Source organism: Symphalangus syndactylus, chromosome 2 (genome assembly GCF_028878055.3).
Source record: "Symphalangus syndactylus isolate Jambi chromosome 2, NHGRI_mSymSyn1-v2.1_pri, whole genome shotgun sequence".
Classification (NCBI taxonomy): domain Eukaryota; kingdom Metazoa; phylum Chordata; class Mammalia; order Primates; family Hylobatidae; genus Symphalangus; species Symphalangus syndactylus.
The window spans coordinates 52,868,047-52,893,561 of record NC_072424.2 but is presented as its reverse complement, the minus strand read 5'-3'; the positions used below and the strand labels follow the sequence as shown (position 1 = coordinate 52,893,561).

At 38.4% G+C, this 25,515-nt stretch overlaps 1 protein-coding gene across 4 annotated transcripts in view; it reads left to right on the top strand.

The window, feature by feature from the left end:
• Positions 1–25,515, top strand: part of COL19A1 (collagen type XIX alpha 1 chain) — a 338,738-nt gene that overhangs the window by 236,782 nt on the left and 76,441 nt on the right. For all 4 annotated transcript variants that reach the window (XM_063618674.1, XM_055257198.2, XM_063618677.1 and 1 more), the window contains 4 exons: positions 7,144–7,206; positions 14,376–14,417; positions 21,869–21,931; positions 25,101–25,136. In XM_063618674.1, coding sequence (XP_063474744.1) covers positions 7,144–7,206; positions 14,376–14,417; positions 21,869–21,931; positions 25,101–25,136 — 204 coding nt within the window. The remainder of the gene's footprint in view (positions 1–7,143; positions 7,207–14,375; positions 14,418–21,868; positions 21,932–25,100; positions 25,137–25,515) is intronic.

Below are 25,515 nucleotides of genomic sequence, written 5' to 3'. Positions count from 1 at the left end.
TTGCCTCTGTTAAAGTCTTTATAGAGAAACTTCATCCATCTAAGAATGTTGGCCTAAATATACACATATACATATTCATCATCTGGAAAAATTCATTAGATTCTATTTTCAATGTTAACAAACACACTTGAAAACATCTCTTTTAAGTTGAGAGCATTTAAGTTTCATAACTGTATTCTTTTGTATTGACCAATGAATGAAACAGGTCCCTCAGATTAGAACTGAAACACAAATTTTCCCTGAGCTTATTTCCATGTGAGTCCCCACCACTTACAATCCAAGTTAACCTGAAGACTTGGCTCACAAGTCATTTCTCAAAGCCTCTTTCCAGAAAGTGAAAGCCCTCAGCCTAACGGTGGTAGCGGCAGAGACGCAGTCTGCAGAGTGCTCAGCCACCCTCTCCTCGTTGGTGCTGTCTTCTCCCGTCCTTAGCCCCCAAGGGCCATCCCTTTATTCTTCTCCTTTCCTGTGCTGCCCACCTTGCTCTGGGGAAATATGTAATGAACAATTCACATGAATCTATTAGAATGGACTGATTTTGGACTTGGTTCTACCATTCATGTGGTTTGGGGAAAAATCTCTTGGTTTTCCCATCTGTTAAATGGAAAATATAATAGTACCCACTTCAGTTGGTTATTATAAGAATCAAATAAGATAATGTATTTTACAGTCACATTACTCTACCACCCAAGAAAATATGAGTGAAAATACTTTTAGAATTATCCAGAGCTGTGAAAACGTGAACCTTTAGTATTGTATCTCCCAGGAACATTCGCATTTGATCTGGCAGTAAAACCTAACACCAAAAAAATAAGACTTTCGTTAGGACATTTTGGGCATAGCCTGGAGAGTAGGCAAGATATTTGAAGCAAAAAGACCTCCTCCCAGGAACCTTTAAATTTCACCTCTATCTGGCCCATGTTCCCTAGGGTGACCCATTTAATCCCAAGTATGAGAGCTTGAGGTCTCTATATTGAAATGTAAAAATAATATAAATACTCACTGAATCTGCTCTTGGCTTTAGGAATCACATTTTATAGTTCAAGAGTCTCTAGCAGTTGTTGTTTTTTTTTGTTTTTTGGTTGTTTTGTTTTCTTTTTTTGGTGGGGAGAAGGTGTTGGTATCCCTTTAGTCACTAAAAATTCGCAGCAGAAGCATTCTCAGAAAAAAAATATCCATTACAATATAACTGCTTAATTTATGTAATTAAACCCCAAGAGACACTGAAAAAAACTTCATTTTGAGTAAATATTAAGACAGAGAAAAGGATGTGTGATTTTTTTAAAAAAAGAAATTGAGTCCTCAAGTATTTTCTGTCTAAAGAACATTATTGATTTTTTTTTTCCCCAGAGTTACTTTACAACTTACATGTTGTAATTCTGGTCCAAAAATCCATCCATGAGCTCTTTTCTACTTAACTGGAGCTCACTATAGCTATGCTTTCAATTAACTAGCCACATTCTCAGGTTAATCTAAATCTGTTGGTCTTGTCTTCTATAAATTTGGAAGAAGCAAGCCCTTTGCTCTGTTTGATACCATTTCTAACTAAAACCAAAACCAACAAGCAAAAAATTGGCTTTCCCCACAGACTTTTTCTTATAAAAGCAATGATTCTACCGAATTCAACAAACATTTGGTGCTGGTGATGGGAGAGAGATACCGCAGACTGTAGTGTGCTGAGTTTAAAAGGATCAAAACTCCTTGCCCTCACAAAGTTTTTGTCGCAACTGGGAATACAAACATGTACATAAGCCACTATACTCAATGTAAATGTGCTTTACTAAGTTATGTATAATGTGTTATAGATGGAAACATAAATGAGAGAAAAACTCATTTGACGTTACCTTTTCCAACCATTGTTATTTTTTCATCTCACCATTCCTATGTCTGAATTTAGGCTTCCTAATGACTGTTTTTTTTCTTGACTACAAAGGGAAAAAATAATTACTGATCTCTACTTTTTTACAAGCCATTAGAACACTGGAAAGCTTTCTTGAAAATTAGTCCAAAGGACTTGCCAACAAGCATTCTATCTGTTCTTACAGAAAAGCGATTTTTTAGCACTTTTGAAGAGAGTTGGTTAGTACAACTTCCTTCACAGAGGTTTTTGGTATTTCAAAGATTGTTCTTGAATTTAATTGAAAACCCACAGAGCCAAAAGCAGTCGTGTGTAACCTGAAAATATGTATTTTTGAATCCAGAAAAAAGCTTCCAATAGGAGATTGAAGAGCTATGGTGCATAAGTGGCATCTGGATGGCTCAAGGAGACTCAGTCAACAGAGATGAAGTGGTACAGGGTACTTTTAGAGAAAAGGGAGAAAGGAAAATAGTTCAAGATTGAGGATCAGAGAGTGAGCAGGGGATTTGACTAAGGAGCCACAGAGATCCTGATTCACGATGTGCAGAGTGTGCTAAAGCTGGATCAGAAGGCTCAAGCTCTGACTTGCACAGACAGCTTATGGCAAAGAAAAGTGAGGGAAAAAAAGGCAAAAAATATTGCTCTTTAAGCTAAGTATACTGGGTGAATTGGCTAAAAAGTGAAAATGCAGCTAAGACTAGGACTAAGGACTATGGTTTTTAACAGAGAACTCTTCCCAGCTTTTAAACTTTGGGAATGTGCAGACAAAACTGAAATCTACTAAGGGAATGATAATGCAAATAGCTCATCATTTTTGCACTATGCATCTGACAAGTCCGGTGGCAGACATCATGGTATTTCTGTTTTCCACCTCCAGCAAGATTTAAGCCAAAAACTATTTAAAAGCTGCTAGAACTATTGCTGAGAGTATATACTTCCCAAATTGAATATAGCTTTAATTCACTTCATCACACCTGCTGTAGTTCTTTGCAGTAAGAAACGACATCAGGATCTCTATCTACACCAGGTTTATAGGCCTCTCAGATAATTATGAATCAGTACAGTTGGGTTCAGAACAGTTGTTTCTCCCTGGAGTTCATTAGCATTTTTTAGCTGCTCTGTAATTGTATACCCACCACATTAATCCAGATGTCCTATATCTCCCAATTCCATACAAATAGAGTAAAGCAAATCTCCATAAAAAATAGGCATTGTATAGCCATGACTCGTGTACAACCATGTTGTGGGTCACTGTTATAAGCAAGATATTGGGACATTTTTCCTTTCCATAAACCTTTAACCACTTTTCCTAGTAGAGCTCCTAAGAGCATTAGCCAAGGCTGACATGCCCTCTGCAGTTGGCCTCTCTTCACCACTGGGCCTGGGTCATCTAAATGTCTTTTGATGAGTCCTTGTAAATGCAAACCTCAGAGAAAGGGTTCTGTCAACTGCCTTAGAGCATCTACACCACCATGTGATGCCGAGAGATCTGTCACTTACCACAGGTTTTTAACTTCTTTCTCGGTGTTGATTGATAGTCTGCAGGATAGACAACTCTTGCTAAACTTGGAAACAACTCCTTGGATCTTCTCCAGCCATATTTCATACCAGAATAGAAGATAGAAAAATAGCACATCTCTTGGGATGTGGCTGGTAGGATAGCCACCAATTCCAAAACCCCAAGGTTGTGTTCCAACTGTAAACAGAGTTGCTTTTGCAATTTAAATGCATATAGCTTATTTATGACCACTATCTTTGACAGTGTTAGAGCAACCAAGTGAGATACTGCCTCACTGACTACAGTCAGAGTAGAGGGGGACTTCCAGAAGACTCTAACTGGCATCTCTTTCCAGTCTCTGAAGGGTTCCTTTGGACCGCTAGGAGAGTTTGTATAAAGTATTGCCTGCAGGGTAGACGGTTGGCTGTAAATTTCTGTTATATTAAACTTGGAATTTGTGGTACCCAAACTATCCCAGTGACTAAAAAAGTGAGAAAGAAAATGTCATCATAAATGCTCATGATGAGATTAAGTGGTAGAACCTAAAACTTCAGATCAAACCCATTTTGAGTACTTCTTTGAAGATATGACATTTTGTGACAAAAACAGAACCTATGAAAATGTAGAAGTAATTTTTATGGGTTTATTAATCTTGTGGATATTTGAATAATAATGTTCAACCTTTTCTGTAGCCTCATTGCTCTTGGCATTGTTTTTAGTGGGTTGTGCCCTTGCCTTTGTTTTTAGAGGGAGCAGCTGCACTGAGCCATGCATATTCCCCCACCCCACCCCCAGTGGTAAGCTCAGCAGCAGCCAGATCAGGATCCTGCATGAGAAGTATCTACTTTGCTTATGAAATACAGCTATCCTCTGTGTGCATATGACCAGTCTGTAAAGGATCATATCCCATTTCACCCAATTTTTTACAAATCATTTTCTTTCTATTGTTTTTACTGTTCTCATTTACACTGCTACCTGTTTTATTCCATGCAAACCCTACAACACATTTGCTTTCCTGCTTCTTTTCCTTACTGCCTCCCAGAACCCTTTGGGAGGCTTCACACTTCTTGTATCTCAGACCACCTGCTCTCTCAATCTCTACAAACAAAGATAGGATACATTTGAATACAGTCAAAGACTAGGAGAAATGTTTTGTAATATTCAGGGATAATCTCCCTAACATGGGTTAAGAGACTGTATGAACACAGATGGGAGATACAAGGAGTAGATAAAGGGGCCTCTCTCAACTACACGGTATGGCTACAGCAAAAGGTAATGTGTTCACTTTCTCGCCTCCTTCACCAAGCACAGTGAAGTACCTGACAGAAGTGCTACGTACAAGTTTTGTTGATTTTTTTCAATTTCGGTAAAGTAAATAGAACATAGAAGAGTGATCACCCAGTATTCTCTAGGGTACACACATCATCATGATAAGAAAATTACTGCAAAAGTGATTTTTGGTCGAGTTTGCCTTTAAGTTAAGATAGTAGAGTAGACGAGAGCTGGCTTTGGGCCCAATGCTGATGTTAAGTATTAGCCCTGCCACTTACCAGCGGTGTGACCTTATACCAGTTAAACATTTCCAACCCTCATTTTCTTTATCTGTGAATTAGACAGAATGATGAGACATTCCTCATGTGTCATTGTAAGGACTAAATTAGTTAACTCCTGCTGTAATGCCTAGCACATAATAAGCGCCATATAAATGTTTGCTATTGGCCGGGCCTGCTGGCTCATGCCTGTAATACCAGCACTTTGGGAGGCCAAGGCAGGTGGATCACTTGAGGTCAGGAGTTCAAGACCAGCCTGGCCAACATGGCGAAACCCTACCTCTAATAAAAATACAAAAATTAACCAGGCATGGTAGCACATGCCTGTAGTCCCAGCTACTCAGGAGACTAAGGCACAAGAATCCCTTGAACCTGGGAGGCAGAGGTTGCAATGAGCTGAGATCGTGCCACTGCACTCCAGCCTGGGTGACAGAGTGAGACTCTGTCTCAAAAAACAACAACAAAAAAAGTTTGCTATTATTATTTGACTGATTCTGCTACTCTATTTGGGAGACTGTATTATTAACTTTTATGCTATATTTAAGAGCCGTAATAATTAAGACTCTCTCTTTTAACTAGATTGAATATGTATGAAGTTAAATTTACTTACTCCATCACTGTTCTTTGATCTAATCAGCCTTGTCATCAACACACACTCACTGAATGCCTACTATACATATACCCCTAAGCCACCTGTTAATGCTCCTACATATGGTGTCTAAAATTCCTCCTTGCCTCATTATATATTTGCAGAAGGATCAATATGTATGGAACCTCATGTCTCCTGACTTTCAAGAATAAGATCGTAACTTGCATGTTCTTGGCTAGATACTTTGTGTAACAACCCCCCACTCAATGATTGCTTTCTTTCTTTACTTCCTCTAGCTGACCTAGAATTCTTTACACAATGCTGGTTGCTGAAAAGTTACATGAAAAATATATAATGCCATAAGAATTCTCTTCTTACAATAGCTCCGTTATTGTTTCAGTAAGGTAACAGCATCGTTTGTCTTTCCAATCATAGGCAACACCATTACTCATGAGGCCCATTATTTTCTCAAGAATTATACCAACCTGCTTCTAAGTATCCATCACCTCATTCTTGTGCCCTTTATGTTTAGTGGCACAATGCAAAGGTTTTATATTAGAAGAGATCTTCAGTCACAAGCTGCTCATAAGAAACACCTGGTGTAAATGTTAACCAACATTAATCTTTTCTGTACACCTAAGGTGTTACCTGTATCAGTGAGTGCAGCTAATGATTGCATCTTAAAATTTTTCTCCACTTTTCAAAGCTTTCATTCCCTTTGAAAAATATTAATCTTTGTGTAATGGCGCTGTCTGATTTTGGCTAATCATCTTCCTTCTGTTTCTTATCTTCTAAAGTAACATGTTAAGAGCTTGGTCTCTATAATATTTTCTCTCCTCCTAGCTTTTGAGTTCTGGATGAAATATGCAATCTCTTTTCTGAGATAGTTGAACCTATTTGACTTGAATTACTTAATCTAAAATAATGCTAATCTTTGTGTTTTTTTATGGCCCTCACCCCAAAATGTAATCCCTGAAAAACCTGGAAAAGTCTTCTTTCCTTTCTTCCTAGAAGCTTTAGGGACAGCCAAATGTATTTGCTTCTTTCCTATCCACTCCAAGCCCAGCATAGTGCTTACTGAATTATTTCCAGGTCAACTGAAAACTATCAATATTTAAATTTCTTAAGCCTGAGATTTTATAGCACACATCTTTTTTCTGACCCAAAAGTCCATGTGCATCCCATTTTCATACAACTAATTCAAAAAGTGAAGCAATAGAAAAACATTTTTTCCCGTATTTACTAAGTTAATAACATGTAGGAACACACAGTTCTATAGTACATTGATCAAAATCCTGTGAGAAGTGCCAAAAATAAACTGAAGAGCTATAACCTCTTCTCCAGGAGGGTCTTATGGGTATAATTCATTTTAATAAAGAATATGCTGATGGCTGACCTTCTGGTAAAAGGTTACATGCTCCCACTCAGGACCTCTTTTTGGATTCATGCAGGATTTAACCTAGAAATATCTTCGGAGCCTGATGATAAGTTAATGCCCATGTATTTCTCTATTAATCAGAATATTTGACTGAACAGAAACTTCCTTTTTCTTCACCATATGATTTCAAGAGTTCTTAGATATGCTATTTAAATGTTCATTGTTTTGGTAAATGTGTATATATCTGTCTTTGATTTGTTTATAATACAGGGACCTCCTGGAATACAAGGAATACACCAAACTCTTGGTGGATATTATAACAAGGATAACAAGGTATGGCTTCTTTTTTCCCATAATTTATAATACATAGAAATTTTATGTGATTGTATTTTTGAAAAAAAACTTATTAATTCCTAACTTCTCAGACTTTTAGACATGATTGCATGTATTTAAACATCTTTCCATACCGAAAGCTATGTTTCAAAAACAAAAATAAAAAAGTGTTTCGCTCAGTATCTTACAAATCTAGGGTTTTATCCTAATAAGTTTTTTAAAAATTTTGTTCAAAGTTTGTTAATGCAAAACATTGTGTTCCACCATCACTAACATCATAGATCTAGCCTCTCTGAGGGCAGAAAGAAATTATTTGATACTTTGAAGCTCTGGGTAGCACAACAGGTGATAGACTTCTTATCAAAACCAATAGGTGCTGCACCAAAATCTCAAGCAAATATTTGCATACTACAGTTCAAGAATGTGAGTCTCCACCTTTCACGGGGAATTACGTGTAATTTCCCTGAGGTTTTTTTAAATCACATTTGGGATAGGTGGAATGCTGACGTGGAAGTATCCAAATGGCAAAAGCAAGGGAGTTTTGTTCCAGATTCTACAAGGAGCATAATAGAGTGGCAGCCAAGAGAAGATCTAGGTGAGATCATTGATTGATTCATCATTCAATGACAAATATTTGGGGTCTGATCACTTTGTGTGAGGCATTCTGTCCACTGATTAGGATACCTTGTATATGTAATGGTTCATCATTGATTTCTTCCACCACAGAAAGAATTGGAGACATTTCCCTTTATGTCTTTCTTTTCCATGTTCTTACTTTCCCTTCCTGTAATTTTTTTCTGACAGTTGTTACTCCTCTTTGTTTAGAAATCCCAAAGAGACACTATATGCCAAAAAAATTTGTTAAATGACTAGCTAATTATAAAATCCCAGTTTCTCTTGCTTCAGAACAAGGTCAACATAAAGACTTAGATAATTTATGGTTGACAAATTTAAAATCAAAATGGAAAGTTTTTTATACTTTATAAATTTGATAGTGATGCTATTTTAAATTCTCTCCTTTATTTAGGTTTTCCAGGGAGTATTATATTAGGAAGAATGTTTGGGATATATTTCATGTTTCTTTATTAAACACTTCTTTAATAGAACTGTACTAGCTTTTTCAAAATATTAAGGCTTAGCACAAGTGAAAAAAGAATGCTGAAGCATGTTTAAATTTAATCAATTTAATGACGCCTGTAATGACACCTGCTGTTATAAAATAGGATTTATCACAAATGCTTCAAAATAATGAGAATAAGTTGGCTCTGATGTCACAGTATCAGCTACAAAAACTTAAAGAACACACTATATTACTATCGCCCTTGGTATAAAATATACCGAGTTGCTACTTAGCTACTTAAATATTTGCTGTCCCTTGCAAAACTTTTAAAGCTCGCATCTTTACAGGTCTCCCAACACTACTTCTCTATACAGTTTATCTTGCTGATGAGTCAGTTTTCCCTTAAATGAAGATACATGGAGCATTTATATTTTAGAGTCTAAAGTTGAGAATGTAAATTTTTAAACTTTAAGGTTATATTTCAAAAAAAAAAAAAAGATGGTCGCTGACCAGAGCAGCTGAGTGGAAAATCTTGCTAGTAACAAACCAGTACTTTGAACTTAGTTATTAACTCACCTAAAAGAACCCCAGTTATTCTTCTTGCCATTACAGAATAGAGGCCCACAGGTATTTAGTCCACATGTTCTCTAAATGTGACTTTAAAGCTGGAATACGACTGGATAAAGAGAAAGGAGTATAGCTGTTATCCCAAATGATGCACTATAACCATTTAGCGTTAGAGGCTTTAGATCCATCTGTGAATTGAGACAATAACTTACCAAACACTTTATTCTGTTTCCTTTGGTAGTAGTTAGAGCCCTTACACCAAGGCCACACCAGGAAGGATGGAGGTGGTGGGACCCACCTTCCCAGCACCCACACTGCCCCATGCTTCTGTATTGTAACCACCTCCTCCTCGCCCTCAGCTTCATAAAGGAAAAGCCAAATGTGCTACGATGAGCACGAGCATGATGTTTTCCATTGGCATTGTCTCCACCACCTACCCCTGTCTGTTTTTGGACACTGAGGTTGTTTCATTTTGCAATTTGTAGCGTGCCGGATAGTCTGACTGTAGCAAATAAGCACAGAGAAGCCGGGCCTGAGTGAAACCTTCCTAGAGATTAAATAATGGACTGTGTATTGAGACATAGCAAGTGACACTCCAAGGTTAAAATAATCTTCCCTTTTAAATTGGCATTGATTTATGTGATGTCTGCACTGGAGCCCTGGACCCCAGCTCTTCAACTCACAGTGGCTTCAACAGTCACACAGCCCAGATTCTGCTGAAGCAACTACCCGTGGGAGAATGAATAACAGACTACTCATAAACTGCCCCTCCTCATTCCGAACTCAGAGAGCCCATGGTTCATTTTCCGGTCCCAGGATCCTCACTTGCCCTGTGGCCCCCATGTAGGAACCGATCTTTTCCTCTGCTATTTTCCTTATGTCATCTGGAGGGAGAAGCTCAGGTATAAGAAACCCTCTCTCCTCACAGCACAAATCAAAAAAGGGATGGAGAAGAAAAAAAAAAACCAAATAAGGAAGAAAAAAAAAGCAAATGAGTAATAGAGAGACAGCCTAAGGAGTGAGGTCAGGAAGATGGATATGAGTGTGTTTGTGTGGATTTTTGCATGCCCACTTATGGATGCAAAGAATAAAAGGTAGACTTCTCTCTCTATCACAAAAATAACGTGCAAAACAGCTGCTCCCATTCTGCAAGATTGTTTGCAAAGAAGCAACAATGCTGAGCATATTCTTCCCCTCAAGGAAAATCTGCTCGTGATCCAGTAAACTGCACTTCATTGTTTCCAGCTCTGGGGGTTTTAATAAAAATTTGATAGGCTCTGTCAGCTACTGAAGCCATCAGACCCACAGTTCCTTACTACACTTTAGATGGAGAAAAAAAATATATACGTTTTATCTGCAGAGGCCAAGTACTGGCGGATTTTACATTTGATGTTGTTTTTAAAGCTCCATATTGAAAATGCAGAGTTGTGTTATCTTACATCACCACACTGGGTCTCAGCTGTTGGAGATTTATGCTGTGCCTCCCAGCAACCAATTCTTGTATTCATTTCTCCAAATTGTTGATCCAAAAAAAAAAAGAAAAACCAATTTGCTAGCAAAATAATCTATTTTTCTTTTCACATATTAAATCATAACTTCACTTTAATATCCACAGACTAGAAAGGACAGAAAGCCTTTATCCAAAATCCAATATTCAAGGCCTTTCCAAGCAGTGAGTTAAACCCAACGATGGCATATAAAGTGTAGGCTCCCTTGGAGACACTGCAGGCAACCGTTCTGGGTCCAGAAGATTGAGAAATAAACTTTAGGTTCGAACTTTATCACTCTCCTTCGCTGTGCCCCAGGCTCCACTGGCTTTGAGGGACATTGTGGACTTAGGCACAGATGTATGGACTTTCAGATGTTGGTTTGATTACAGACAGCCCCCCAACTCACCTGAGTCTTCCCTTCCTTTCGTGACACTTGCAGTTGGTGACATGGTTTTTTGCAGATAACTAAGAGGTTGGGCTTTGAGCCAGCCTTAGGCCTCATTTTCAAGTGAGCACGGCTTTCCTAGCCCACATATTATGTTTTAACTTGCTAGGGCTGCCACAACAAAATATCACAAACTGAGTGGCCTAAACAACAGAAATATATCATCTCACAGTTCTGGAGGCCAGAAGTCAAGATGAAGGTGTTGTCAGGGCCATGTTATCTCCGAACGCACTAGGGAGGAATGTCTTCCAGGCCTCTCCTAGCCTCTGGTGGTTCCTTGACCATCTTCACTTCAAACTATAGCAATAGTGATCTGAACGGGTACCTCTGTATATTTTGTTGTCTAAATATTTCTGTACCTTTTAGGTTTTCTATCAGCATATGTATTTTTAATCAGAAAAATAACCTTAATGGAAAAACTGCATGATTAGAATTACTGGCTCATTTGCCCAACAGATATTTATTGAATGCCAGGGGAGGCTTTCATGAATGGCATTTCATAATAGTTGACACCTGATTAATGACTAGTTTCTGGCCAGACAAAAAGGTGAGGACAAAGAGTGGTGATCTGGAGGATGAGATGGGAATGACCTTGGTCAGTTTAGGGAGCTGAAAGAAGACCATGACAGCTGAAGCTTCTGAGGAAGAAGAGTGGCCAACATGATGCTGGAGAGGGAAATGAGTTCAGGTCATGCAGAGATTTGATGGTGATGTTAAAGTTTTGAGAAACGGAGGCCAGAATGTCATTTGAAGGTATTTCTCTGATCTTATGTAGAGAATATGTGTGTCAGGAAAGCAAGAGTGGATTGTAAAAGGCCAGTTAGAGACTCACTGCAATCCTGGCAAGACATGATGGTGGGCTGCCTGGGTATAGGCAGGTTGACTCTGTCTCTTAAGAGAAGAGAAAACATTTGGGGAGACAGTCAACCAAACTGGATGACTGATCATGTACAAGGAATAAGGATGAGGGTGATTATATTAGTCTGTTTTCATGCTGCTGATAAAGACATACCCTAGACTGGGCAATTTACAAAAGGAAAAGGTTTCATGGACTCACAGTTCCATGTAGCTGGGGAGGCCTCATAATCATGGTGGAAGGTGAAAGTCACATCTAACATGGTGGCAGACATCAGGAGAGTTTGTGCAGGGAAACTTCCCTTTATAAAAGCATCAGATCTCATGAGACTTATTCACTATCATGAGAATAGCACAGGAAAGACCCACACCCATGATTCAATTACTTCCCACTGGGTCTCTCCCACAACACGTGGGAATTGTGGGAGCTACAATTCTAGATGAGATTTGGGTGGGGACACAGCTGAACCAAGTAGTATTGAGAATGACACTCAGACAGCGAGGAAGAGTTCAGGTTTTCTTTCTTTCCTTAATTGTTTTCAATTGTAGAATGGAATTCCTGCTCAATTTAACAAGAAAAACTGCAGAGATACATTAGAAAAAATTGATTATTTTTCTCCCACTTCTGTACTAAACAATGTTAACAGTGTGATGTAACTCTATTTTGTTCTGTCATATATGTGTATTTGTTGCATTTTTTGTTTTAGTTTTAAACTTGTTGAATATGAATTGCTTCTAGAATTTACAAGTACATACATCAAGTAGAAAATTAGATATATGGGTCTAAAATTCATAAGGGAAGTATATGGGGGGAATATAAATTAGATATATGGGTCTAAAACTCCGAAGGGAAGTATATGCTGGGTTTATAAATTTGGCTGTGTAAATATTACCTAAGCCACAAAGGTAAATAAGAGTGCTGGGGAGAAAATGTTGAGTCACAAAAAAGAAAATCCTGAGGAAATTCAACCTTTAACAGATGAGGGAAGAAGTCACAGAGATAGAAAGAAACCAGGAGAGTAAGCTATCATACAAGCCAAGAGAGTGACAAGTGTAGCAAGAAGGTCAATTACTGAAGAGTCCATTAGAATAAGCAGCAAAGATATTATTATTAACGTTAGAGGGCCACATCAGTGGACTAATTGGGGCCAGTGTCAAATACATATGTGTTTAGGAGTAAACAGGAGTTAAATAAGTGGTGTCAAATAAAAAATTGCACCTGACAAAGTTAAACAGGCAAGGAAGACATTATTCAAGGCTATTGCAATAGGAGAGAGAGGGCAGAATTAGTCTGAGCTCAATTCCACTGAAACAAAGTTCAGGAGAGTTTTTAAGTATTGATGTAAGAAAGAGAACACACTTCCTTGTGTTTGCTAATTGGCTTTACCCAAAGGAAGAGTAAACTTTCTCATATCTTTGTGACAGGAAGGTTAACAACTTGGCACAAGGCTAAGGTTAGGCTCCTTCCCTCCCACAGAACCTGGAAGATAGTGGCACTATCTTCTCCATGATTACATTTTAAAGGGATGGCTGCCAGGTCCTTGAGAAAGACGTTCCCAGATTGTAAAACTAACAGGAGGCTTTTAGGAAGATTTACATCTCAAAGGGATAATGAAAGAACTTACAAATACAGATTTTCTAAAGCGATTGGTCTCGAAAAAGAGAGGTCAGGGTATGGAATTAGGAACAAGCCTGTCCAAAGTTGATTCCAGCTGAGGGAAATATTAAGGCTGTCTTGGTCAGTGGACGCAGAAAGCACTAACTACCCTTTTGAGAAAATTGTCCAGAAATGGGAGGAAAGAGAGTAACTTAAGGGAAATGTGTGCTGGGGAACTCTATGCTCTTTGTGTGTTAAGTTTAAAGTAGGTAGAATAGGTAGGTAGTCAGAGAGAGAAAGGGAAGTGTTAAAGAAATTGGCCAATTTTAGCTACATTTTACTTAACTTTACCAAATTGGCCAATTTCACCTGGTAGCAATAGGTAACATTAATAAGGAAAATCTCCTGAGAAGGCAGAGGGCATGGGAATCAGAGGATTTATAGAGGAAACCGCCATGATAAGAGATGAGACAGCTCATTAACTACACCCGGGTGTGCATGCTCATGGGTTGGTACATTCATTGGCAGGAATTAGAAGTGGCGACTGAGGCCTGGCGCAATGGCTCATGCCTGCAATCCCAGCTCTTAGGGATGCAGAGGCAGGAGGATAGCTTGAGCCCAGGAGTTCAAGACCTGCCTGGGCAATATAGCGAGACACCATTCTCCACAAAAAGGAAAAAAAAAAGAAAAGTGGTGTCTGAGAACTTGTATTTTTTTCAGTGTAGTTACAGGCAAGGTCACTTGCCCTAGGACTGTAGAGTCTAATGTAGTGGTCTGAGAACAATAAAGAAGACTTGAGAGTAGGGAGAGCAGATCAGAGATGCTCAGATACATGGAGAAGCCAGTTGAAGTGACCAGATGTGGATTTGGAGTAGTGAGTATTTATCCCCAGAGGTGTGATGTTTCTCCAGAAGCAATCTCCTTAAGAAGTCACGAAGAAGATGCATGGAGTGTCCAAAGCTGGAATTATTTAGAAGAATATTTATCAGGAATATTTAACAACAGGCAAGAGAGACAAAGATGTCTGCACAAATGACCTAGTATCATAAAAAGCTGTTACAACACTATTATCTGACTACTTATACTGTTACAGATTGAATGTGTTAAAAATTAGTGGATTTTTCTTTTGTATTTTAAATTGTTTTTCACCCCTAGGGAAATGATGAACATGAAGCTGGAGGCCTGAAAGGAGACAAGGTAATCAGATTTTTTTTTTTTTTTAGATGGAGTCTTGCTCTGTTGCCCAGGCTGGAGTGCAGTGGCGCAATCTCGGCTCACTATAACCTCCACCTCCCAGGTTCAAATGATTCTCCTGCCTCAGCCTCCCAAGTAGCTGGGATTACAGATATGTGCCACCACTCCCAGCTAATTTTTGTATTTTTAGTAGAGACAGAGTTTCACCATGTTGGCCAGGCTGGTCTTGGACTCCTGACCTTGGGTCATCCACCCGCCTCAGCCTCCCAAATTTATGGGATTACAGGCTTGAGCCACTGCACCTGGCAGTAATCAGATTTTCAAAGTGAATAGAAGGGCCCAGTATTTTATACGGACTTACACATTCCCATGTAGGGGGCGGCCCCCTGGCAGCAGTTGGGTTGCATCTCTGGGAGGGTGTCCAGCCTGCAGTGGGCAGGGGCCTCTGCCTGCCTCCTGACCAGGCAGTAGGATTGGAATCTGCTTCAGGGTCCAGCAAGGACTGCTGAGTAGCAGTTGGCTACAAGAAAGAGAACATATCAAGGGGAAATTACTGTAATAAGATAAATGAAATCAGGACACAAGACTTGTTTTGTAATTAAATGTGAATCCATGTAGGTGGCAAAAACAATCTGAAGACCCCTTTGGCAAAATGTCTCAAGCCCAGGCTTACTATTTTGTGTCTTCCTAAGTACCAAAGCATAAGCTGCCCTGGCAGCCATTTTTGGTGGGGTTTTATATTGTCCAGTAGTGGTTTAACCAAATAATTATTTCAAAATAGTTTTAAGATTAAGACACTGATAAATTTCCATTGCATTCCCTTTGTCATTTGCAGGTTTAATTATCACAGCTGTAAAGATGACAGATTTACTTCCCCATTCAATAAGATGTTTCACTCCTGTTTGATTCTGAAATTGTAATGACCTTGGATTCCATGCGAATGTGCCATTGTCAGAAAAAAAATGCACATTAAATCTACAGGCAGAGATGAATAGTTTGAAAATACTCTGAGGGAATGTGGCCTGTGAGTGCTACCTTCATTCATTCACCTGTAAAAATTCTCTAGATTGAGGGCAGGGGATTTTGACATGAATCCAAGAAAATATGACTTCTGTGTCTTATAAATCAGTGCAACCAATCCATTCAAAAAGTCGTACACCCATCACCAGAAGTTACTGCTAAAAGATAGTCTCACCAGAAACTAGGAGCTTCTTATAGACTGATGATTGAAAATGAAATTTTCTGCTAAATAAATAAATAAAACCTTGACATTCTGAAAAAGACATCCAAAAATTGATTACACAGCAATGATAAGTCATCTGTGTGAGTTAGATTTTATTGCTAGTACATTAGCATTATTTCCTGTAACCTAATAGCTAACAGAAACCATACGCCACCATAACAAACGCATTACATTTTAAGCAATGACTTCTGGACATATGCAGGCTAAGGGGAAAAAAAGGAAAAGAAAGCCACAAAGCTTGTCACATAGGACAGCTGAGCAAAGAAGAGTGTTGTGACTTTTAAAGTATTTAAATGATGATTCATTTCTTGAAACAAAACAGCTGGCTTCTGTTTTGCTGTGTTCATTAGGAAACATATGTTACTTAGACATTCTTAAGACCTCACTGATGAGAAATTTGATCCTGTAAAACAGGTGTATTTCAAACTCTAAGGACCTTTTCTATTGCTCAAAATCTTTTCTAATTGCTTCAGAATCTTAAGTAGAATTAGGAAAAGCCAGTGGCATAACTGTTGCCTCCTCTCACTCAAATAAATAACATTGAAGAGTCTACAGGGAACTTGATGCGATACATGATATAAAGGGGCACATAAAAAAACTTTTAAAAATCGTGATTAACAGGAAATTGCCAATAAACAATGCATAAAATAAACAAAAATTACAGGTGGTAGCTCCCACCTGTAATCACAGCACTTTGGGAGGCCAAGGCAGGAAGAACCTTTGAGCCCAGAATTTAGACCAGCCTGGGCAATATAGTGATACCCCATCCCTACAAAAATTAAAAATATTAGCTGGGCATGCTGGCAAACACCTGTGGTCCCAGCTTCCCAGGGAGGCTGAGGCAAGTGGATCACTTGGAGCCAGGAGGTAGAGGCTGCAGTCAGCCATAATCACACCACTGCACTCCAGCCTGAGCAACAGAGCAAGACCTTGTCTCAAAACAACCAACCAAACACAAACATGAGCATAGCAGTTGCTGGAAGAGTGAAATCAGCTCTACCTATGCAAGCCTACTTAGTATCTCTTCTGAATCAATACATTATTTACATATAATACATACATCAATTATAATGTAATTTAATGTAATGTAAGTCACCACAGTGAAAATTTAAAGCTCCATCAGGCTGTTCTCACAGATCTCTGCTTGCACCTGTGGCGAACCCCGGTGCTTCTGAATCCTGGCTGCACATTGGAATCACGTGGAAAGCTTTGACAAAATGCCCACACTCAGGCTCCATCCACAGAGACTCCGATTTGGGGTAGGGGTCGTATCTCTATTTAAAAGTGTTTCAGGTGACTCTAATACACAACCAGGGCTAAGAACCACCGAGTAATAGGAAGAGCATGAGCTTTGGGACAAAAAGTTGATTGTGCCATTAACAGCTAGGTCACTTTGGGAAGGCCACTTCATTTCTCTAAGTATGCATTTCCTCATTCACACCATGGGCATAATTGTATCTACACAAAGATTTGATAGAAGGATTAAAATTAAATAAGAGGAAGTTACTCAATAGCACAATAACTAAAACACATATAAAGCCCTCACTAAAAATTTGTTCTTTTCTATTCACCCATATCGATCTTTCCTTCCTCTCATGAGGTCTCATTTAGCACTTTTGAGGATTAATGGTTGTTCTCATTCTTAGCACCTGGTCTTGCTCATCTTTGTATCTCCCACCATAATTTTGACAAAGAAGGGACTCAGTTTGTGCTGTAGAATAAAATATTTAACCAGAAGAATAATTAAACACATAAGTGATTCCTCATTCCTTTATGATATGCTACTTCTCAATGCACTGACCAGCAAAATAGAATTACTGAAAGAGCCAACCCTTTGGAACCTGACACTACAGTGAAGCACCAGGACAAGCACAAATAGCACTGGAATATACACACCAATCACCCCTGGTTTAGCAGCCACATCCTGTATCAAGAACACTGTGATACAGGGAGAACCACAACTTGCAGTAAATGGCCATGGAGACCGTCCACGTGACCAGTCTACCAGTGTGGAAATGATGAATGATCCCTGCTCTGTGGCTTGACTGAGACTGACAGGATGTGGTGAAGGGATAATGTACTTGCAAGTTTCTTGAGGAGAACTGCTGCTTTATAGAGACAGTAGAACAGAATATCAGAATATCTTAGCACTCCTGAGAAAATAGCAGGTGTCTTGTGGGGAAGACTGTCAGGGAAAAGGTGGAGTCACTACAGCACCAAGCTTTTCAAATAGCATCGAAAGTGTCAAACTGGAGGAGATCACTTGTGTTTCAACTCATCTCTACAGTGATAAATCACTGAACATTCAATTTAAATAAAAAATGCAAACCCATACGGGTCTAAGGTTCAGTAGAAAATGCTTTTGCTTGCAGAATTTTATGAGGAAAGAGGTCTCTAAGATTTCCTTCCAGCCCAATGTCATCCAATGACTATGTGGAAAGATGGACTGCAACCCCTTTTCTGTCCCTCCTCTGTTCACCTGTAGAGCAGCTATGAATATACTTACTCTTATTTCACCATGTACATTCTCCTCCCCCTCCCCTTTGATATTGGCAGATTTGATTTTTACAAGCAATTGCTAGACCCCTTCTCAGCTTTCTACTTTTATTTGATTAGGCAAGTCTAACTAGTAAGCATATTTTTCCTTCACACCTATACAATGGAGACTGTAGCACCTACCAGATGGGTAACATGAAGGTCACTCTGTACACCCTAATGCCTATACAAGGCTAATTGTTTATTTTCTCTATCAAACCAACAACAATTTGTTCCTAAATGTATCCCCCAACTTCTCCCTCTCTTTACCTTGAATATAATTTACTATGTCTAGGAAAAAAATGGCTTCTCTTATAATGTGGTAAGAATAAGACTGATGATACACAGGATGTTTAGATACTATCATAGAAAAAAACAATACTTATGTAGCTTCCTCTGAATTAGGAAAAAGCCTGTATCCAGCACACTAAACTTTAAATTTGATGGATACTGTTTCAAAAGGCATATTGAATATTTAAATTAAGAATGTGAGTGAATTTAGAGAAAAAAATAAGCTATGTATATATAGGTGGCATGTAGACATAGCGAATATTACGCAGTTGGGATGTGGATGACTGAACTTTGGGAAACACTGCTCTGGAATATTTGTACTGACAGGTCTGCAAATTGGCTTCTTATCCATTTGGTTCCTTGGCTCTCCAACAGGGCCTTACTATTACTAGCTGAAAGCCTAATGGTATAAAAGATTAGTACTGAGGTGAGCCATAAAAACAAACACTTCTTTCCTAGTATCAACTCTCACAGCACAAAATAATTCTATGTCCAAATATGTGAATTTTTCACACACAGCAAGCAAGCGATCAGTTCTGCAACAGACACCAGCTGATTGTCTTCTAATTCCATTCAATTCTGACACTATTTACCTGGTGGTAGCAACAGATCCCACAGATTGAGAGCTCAATCCCACAGTACTGCCTTCCACTTCATATGCCAATCGAAAGCCCCATGTTGTTTTATCTGTGCTTTTGACTAGCTGGCTATAAATCGGGGTCCTCATGACCCCGTCCGCGGCACTAATTTGCTGAAATGGCTCACAGAACTCAGGGACATACTTACTTATGCTCACCAGTTTATTATAAAGGATGTTACAAAGGTTACAGATGAAGAACTGCATAAGGCGAGGTATGTGGGAAGGGGTGCCAGGGTTCCAAGCTTCCATGCCCTCCCCGGTCATGCCACCCTCCAGGAACCTCTAAACTTCAGCTCTACAGAAGCTCTCTGAACCCAGTCCTTGTGGTTTTTATGGACGCTTCATTATGTAGGTGTGATTGATTAAATCATTTGTCATTGGTGACCAAGTTAACCTTCAGTCTCTCTCCCCTCCCCAGAGGTTGGAGGTGAGGCTGAAAAGACTGTAATCAAGCCTTGGTCCTTCTGGTGACCAGCCCAATCCCGAAGCTACCTAGGGGCTGCCAGCTACCAGTCAACTCATTAACATACAAAAAGACACTTACTGCTTTGGGGATTCCAAGGATTTTATGAGTTGTATGCCATGAAACTGGGACAAAGACCAAATATGTATTTTACAATATTGCTATCAAGCAGATGGGCTCACTGCCCAGTGTGCACCAAAGCCAATAACTATGGCACCAGCTTTTCAGAAGAGAAAGATTTTATTGCAAAACCAGCCAGCAAAGAGACAGGAATTGGGCTTAAATTTGCCTCCTAGATTTGGGGATTGGGGCAAGTTTTAAAGGATCAGAGGGCAAGGGACGGGATTTAGGGATGTTAGTTTGGGAGGATCTGATTGGAGAGCTTCAAATTTGACCATTTATGGTAAGGTATGTTGAGGCGGATTTTTGCCCTGGATATTCCAGGCTAATGGACCTCCTTGCTTCTGGAAGAGTTCAGGTTCTGGTCATGTCCCGGTCTTCTTGGTTCCACCCAAGGGGAGGAATTGTTGGTTCCAGCTGTTTTTACAAGTCAAAGCTTTTTCTGTTATGCGTGCCTAGGCTGCATGACTTGCAGTTTTGGGCTCTGTTATACCTTAAAGGTAACTCGACGTTTTGTTATCAACAGAGTAGGCCCTGTTTGGGCTGGTTCCACCGTTATACTATTGCATGAGGTTTTAAAATTTTAATAAAATTAAGATTAAATTTAACAAAACATATTCCATAAATCTAGAAGACTAATTAATACAAACATGATCTTGTCTATCCATTACAGAAAATCACAAGACATGGATTAGGATATACATATAAAAATAAGCCAAAGATTTTAGGGCTGTAGTAAACTTATACTTGAAGCACTTTTTGGTAGCTGTTTGAGGCTTCATAATGAACAGTAGGCACATCCACACAGGGGTCAGGATTAGAGATGTTCACTGCAGCCTTGTTTGTGATAGAGAAAAGCTGATTACAGCCGAAGTGCCCATTGGTGGGGCTGAGATAAACCCTGGTTTATTAACATGTTAGAATGCTACTCAGCTGTTATAATGAATGAATGAAATCATATGTATCAATAGAGATGGATATTAAAAACAATGCTGAGTGGAAAAAACAAGTCATAGTATGTTATATATGAGATAAAGCTATTTATGGAGTTTGTTTCAAATATTCGAAATAATATATTGTTTAGATTCCACATATGCAGTAAAAGTACAATAATATAAACTGAAAATATAAATACTAAATTCTTGAGAGTGGCTCCCTCTGGGTGGAAATAGGAAATATAGGGGATTTCTTCTTTGTAAATTTTTTAATTTCTTTCATTTCGGGTACCTGGTGCGTGAAAGCTTGGTGTATTCTACTTTATTGTTTTCTTTATTTATTCTTTTGAAGTAAAAAAATAGGCCAGGTAGGCAAAAGCGGCACATGCTCAGAAATGTAATGGTGAATATCATTTTGCAAAAATGCTCTTGAGGTTGGGGGAAAATCAGCATTACGTATCTTCTAGGGACTATGTTTAATTTAAGAATTGTGTAGGTATTCAGAGATCTTGGTAAACACTAAAAGGATGCACAATGCTGAGACTCCTCTGAAGTCTCATTAATGATATAACTCCTTTCTTTAAGTATTACTTCTCAAATTATGTTTTCCAAAAACACTCTTTATATGTCACATATAAATCTCTCTTCAAGGTTTTTGACCAGAACCTCTTAGACATTTCTAAGCTACTGTTGTCACCACATCTACAAGAATGCCTTATTTGCCCACAGCCAATCATCTAAGTAGCATTATAAACCCTGAAAACAGCTGAGAGACTCATTTTGCTTCATATGACTACTGACTCTGCCCACCTAAACAGAGAAAAAAGTGCCTGAAATAAAATAAGTCTGGATTATTGTGCCAGTTAAACAGTCTGATGTCTTTGAGATCACACACAAAAAAATTGGTTTTGGCACACCAGAACAAAATTATAATTTTTCTCCTCTAGATATTCTTTCCTGGAAAAATAATTAACTTTGTTTCACATTACATTTAAGTATCATAATGAAATATATGAATTTCTAAAAGACATGAAGCCATTGTGAAGTACTGGCAAACACGTTATCATAAAAATAGCCTAAGTAGATTCAGAACTTTGCATTGTCTGTTGGATGCTAATGGATAAATTGTACAGTTAGAAGGAGAGCAAGCAATCATTCTGTGTCTAACAGTCACAATGATGCATCTCTAACCATCTGCAAAATCTCTCTTCTGCTTTGTCTTGAAAGGGTGAAACTGGACTACCAGGATTTCCAGGGTCTGTTGGCCCTAAAGGACAAAAAGGAGAACCTGTAAGTATTTTAGCTTTTGAGGACAGAGGAAGAATATCTAAAAAACTGGATTAAAAATATGTTTCCAAATCAGCCCCCATTCCACGTACCTTGGCTGATCCTGTCATGGGAAGCAACAGATCAGATCTTCAAGCAAGTACTAGCTATGCTAGGCACTAAGTCTTTTACATGCATTTACTCACTTAATCCATAAAAAAGTTCCATAAGGTTGTCTGTTATCACCTGCACACTTCAAATGATGAAAGTAAGGCATAAAGAGGTTAAAAAATTTTGCCCAAAGTCACACAGTACTAAGCACTGGGGCTGTGAATCACACCTAGGTGAGCTGATTCTAGAACCTAAAGTTTAAAATCACAAAGCTCCTCTGGTGTAACTAAACACTGCAGCTAAAATAATAAAATCAATGTATCAAAAGACTAGTACAAATTTATCCAAAAGAAATTGGAAACACATCTTTCTGCTCAAACGACTGTTCTCAGTGTACCTTCTGAAGTTATTTTTCTTTCTTGATTTTTGTATGATAAAAGTGGCTTCCCAACCACTTTTCAGTATTAGTGTGGCCGGTTTCTTTCAAAATGTAGTTATTTTTATGGGGAAAAAAGAAAAACCCTACAGTATCATTTATATTCAAATAGGACCACCTAAAGGGATTAGAGAAATCATAGGTACAAAAAATGACTTGTTTTAATGCTTCTTTTAAAAAAGCAGTTTTCAAGAATCAGTGAGAATCAGGCTTAACAAATGTTTCATCTTTGTTTAAAAGAAAGTAATACATTTTATTAAACCACTCTACTATCAGGGGATAAAACATGAAGAGGTCACTAAATTGCCTGCATGACAAACAGAAACATTATTTAAAGTATTCAGTGTTACAAAGCCAAATTTTCCCTATGCTTCAGCTTTAAAAAATTAACAATGACAGTAATTTTTGCAGCTTTCGCATCAGTCTGTGGCCTATGTACCCCAGTTCTTCTACCTTCGGGAGTCGTGCTTGCCCTCAGTATTCAGTTCAAGCCTTCTTACACAACTACAGGATTTGGCAGTCTTTAATGAGGTTCTCCAACTGAGTGTTTCCAATAATGTCTGGAAAATCTCATGTCTCAGAAATCCAGCCTGGTGGATGCCCCTGGTACCTGCCAACTCTCTAGGTGCTCCACACTTGGAGGTTCCTCTTACCATCTCTTAACTGCTTCTCTAGGTCTCCACTGTCTTCCCTCCAAACCTGAACACAGACACCAACCTTCTCTTAATTTCCACATGATGTATGGAGGACCCTGCAGTAAGATTTATAAAAATTTTACTGGAAAATCGAGGATTTTTAGAGCAGAAAGGAGAAACTTTCAGTGAGTTAGAGCGGTGCTTCTCAAATGTGAACATGCACTTGAATCCCACTGATTCTAAGTCAGTAGGTTTGGAAGCAAGACCAGAGAGTCTGTGTTTCTCATAAGCTCTCAGTAATGCTGGTGCTATTGGTCCATGGACCACACTTTAAGCAGCAAAGGTTGAAGGAGTTCATAGTTCCTAGGAGTAATAGGCCTTTTCCTCCTGCAGGGATTTCCTCTGGCTTTCTCTCCTACCACTAACATTCAAGGGCAGTCCATGTATCTCGTGGGGACTGCCTTTAGCCCTGTTTTCCTTAACTAGAGCTTCTTTTCCTCCTAACTCTTCTCCGTACCAGGTCCCTATTCATCCCTTAATTATCCCACCACCCCATACATCTTTACTTGCCGCCTTCCCCTACCCCTACATTAAAACAACACAAATTTTACATTATTACGGAGAGCAGTTTAGCTTTTTATGGTCTCAACCTTTCTATTCCAGAACAGGATGTAGACTTTACTTTGCATAATAATCAGAAGGCCCAAATAGAAGAGTAGTGTTCATTCAAAGGTAAATTCTGAACCACTGATCCCGAATGGTAACTAAAATGGCAATTTTGCCCCACCATAGGACATTAAGAATATGGTTTGATGTGTAACACATCAGAGCTAAAATATACTTAAGACCACCTAGTTGAACCCCATTATTTTATAGATAAAGAAAGGGGGGCTCTAAAAGATTAAGTGACTTGCCTCAAATAGTAGCCATTGGAGCCAGGACTAAATATCAAGTATCTAGACAACTAGGCTTCTGGGTTTTTCTCTTTTTTTTTTCTTTTATAACCAGTTACTTTAGTCAATGTGGCCACTAAACTTTACAGTGGCTATAAATAAGCAATGACATGAGCAGTGTCATATAAGCAAAAACAAGCAGGGAAATAAGAATGTAAGTAAAGCCTTGATCTAATATATAGAAATTAGCCACTATTAAGATATTTCATCATGTTGGGTAGATATGGGTATATAGTTGTCCCTTGGTATCTGTGGGGGATTGGTTCCAGGACTCTCAGAGGATACCAAAATCTGAGGATGCTCAAGTCCCTAATATAAAATGGCCTATTTTTATTTGCATATCACCTGTGCATTCTCCTGTATACTTCAAATCATTTCCAGATTACTTATAATACATAATACAATGTAAGTGCTATGTAAATAGTTGTTATACTGTATTATTTTTAAAATTTGTATAATTTTTATTGCTGTATTATTTTTTATTGTTTTTCTTTTTCAAATACTTTTTATCCACAATTACTTGAATCCATGGACACAGAACTTACAGATATGGTTAACCTCTTCAAGTCATTTTCATTAAAGTAAAAATGAAAACTAGAAAACTATTTTTAAAATAATGAGTTTGTATATTTAAGCACACAATTAACCAGCTGGAAGAATTCAAATGAATGTCTTTCCATTCAACATTTTTATCAATTTCTTGCTGTCACTCCTATTTCACATCCAATTGGATGTGTGTGTGTGATCGTTTTCTATGTGAACTAGGCAATAGGAAGCTTTGGCCTTGGGCAGCATTCCAATTTGTCAGCCACTTGGGATTTTATAAATGATATTAGAATGATTAACTCATTGTTCATTTGGGAATATAAAGGAGTTTTAAAATTAATTATCATATATTTCCTTTAAGCTGCAAAGGCAGACTGTGTGACACTCCGGGTATTTTTAGAGGTCTGTTTGCAATGGGGATCTGACTTTGGCCTGTAGGGTTTATCCACACCCAGGTTTGGAGAGTTTATTTCTAAGAGTGTTTAATTTTATTTTCTACTCCTTCTCCTTAGGGAGAGTCTTTTACAAAAGGAGAAAAAGGAGATAGAGTAAGTAGATATTTTTTATCACTACCTTGGGTTTTCTACTTCATTGATTTGTTTCTCTCTGATTTTCTGGTATGTTTACTTTGGAGTCTAATAGATTTGATTAAATAAGGTCCATGAGCGTTTTACTTTTTCCTCTGTGATTTTTAACTCTTTTATTTTGATAAATAAGAAATTTTAAGCCTTGTTAACTGTTGCCATGCAAGGAGACTTCAACATTGGTTTGAGTTTTTTAATACATTGTTTAACCAATTACTAATAGTGATTGGACATGAATGTTATACAAGACATCCATGTAGGGTATCAAAAATATAAAATTAAAATAAAAGATACATTTTTTTCCAAAAATTCTGTTAATGACACAAAGTGGATTTATCAAATA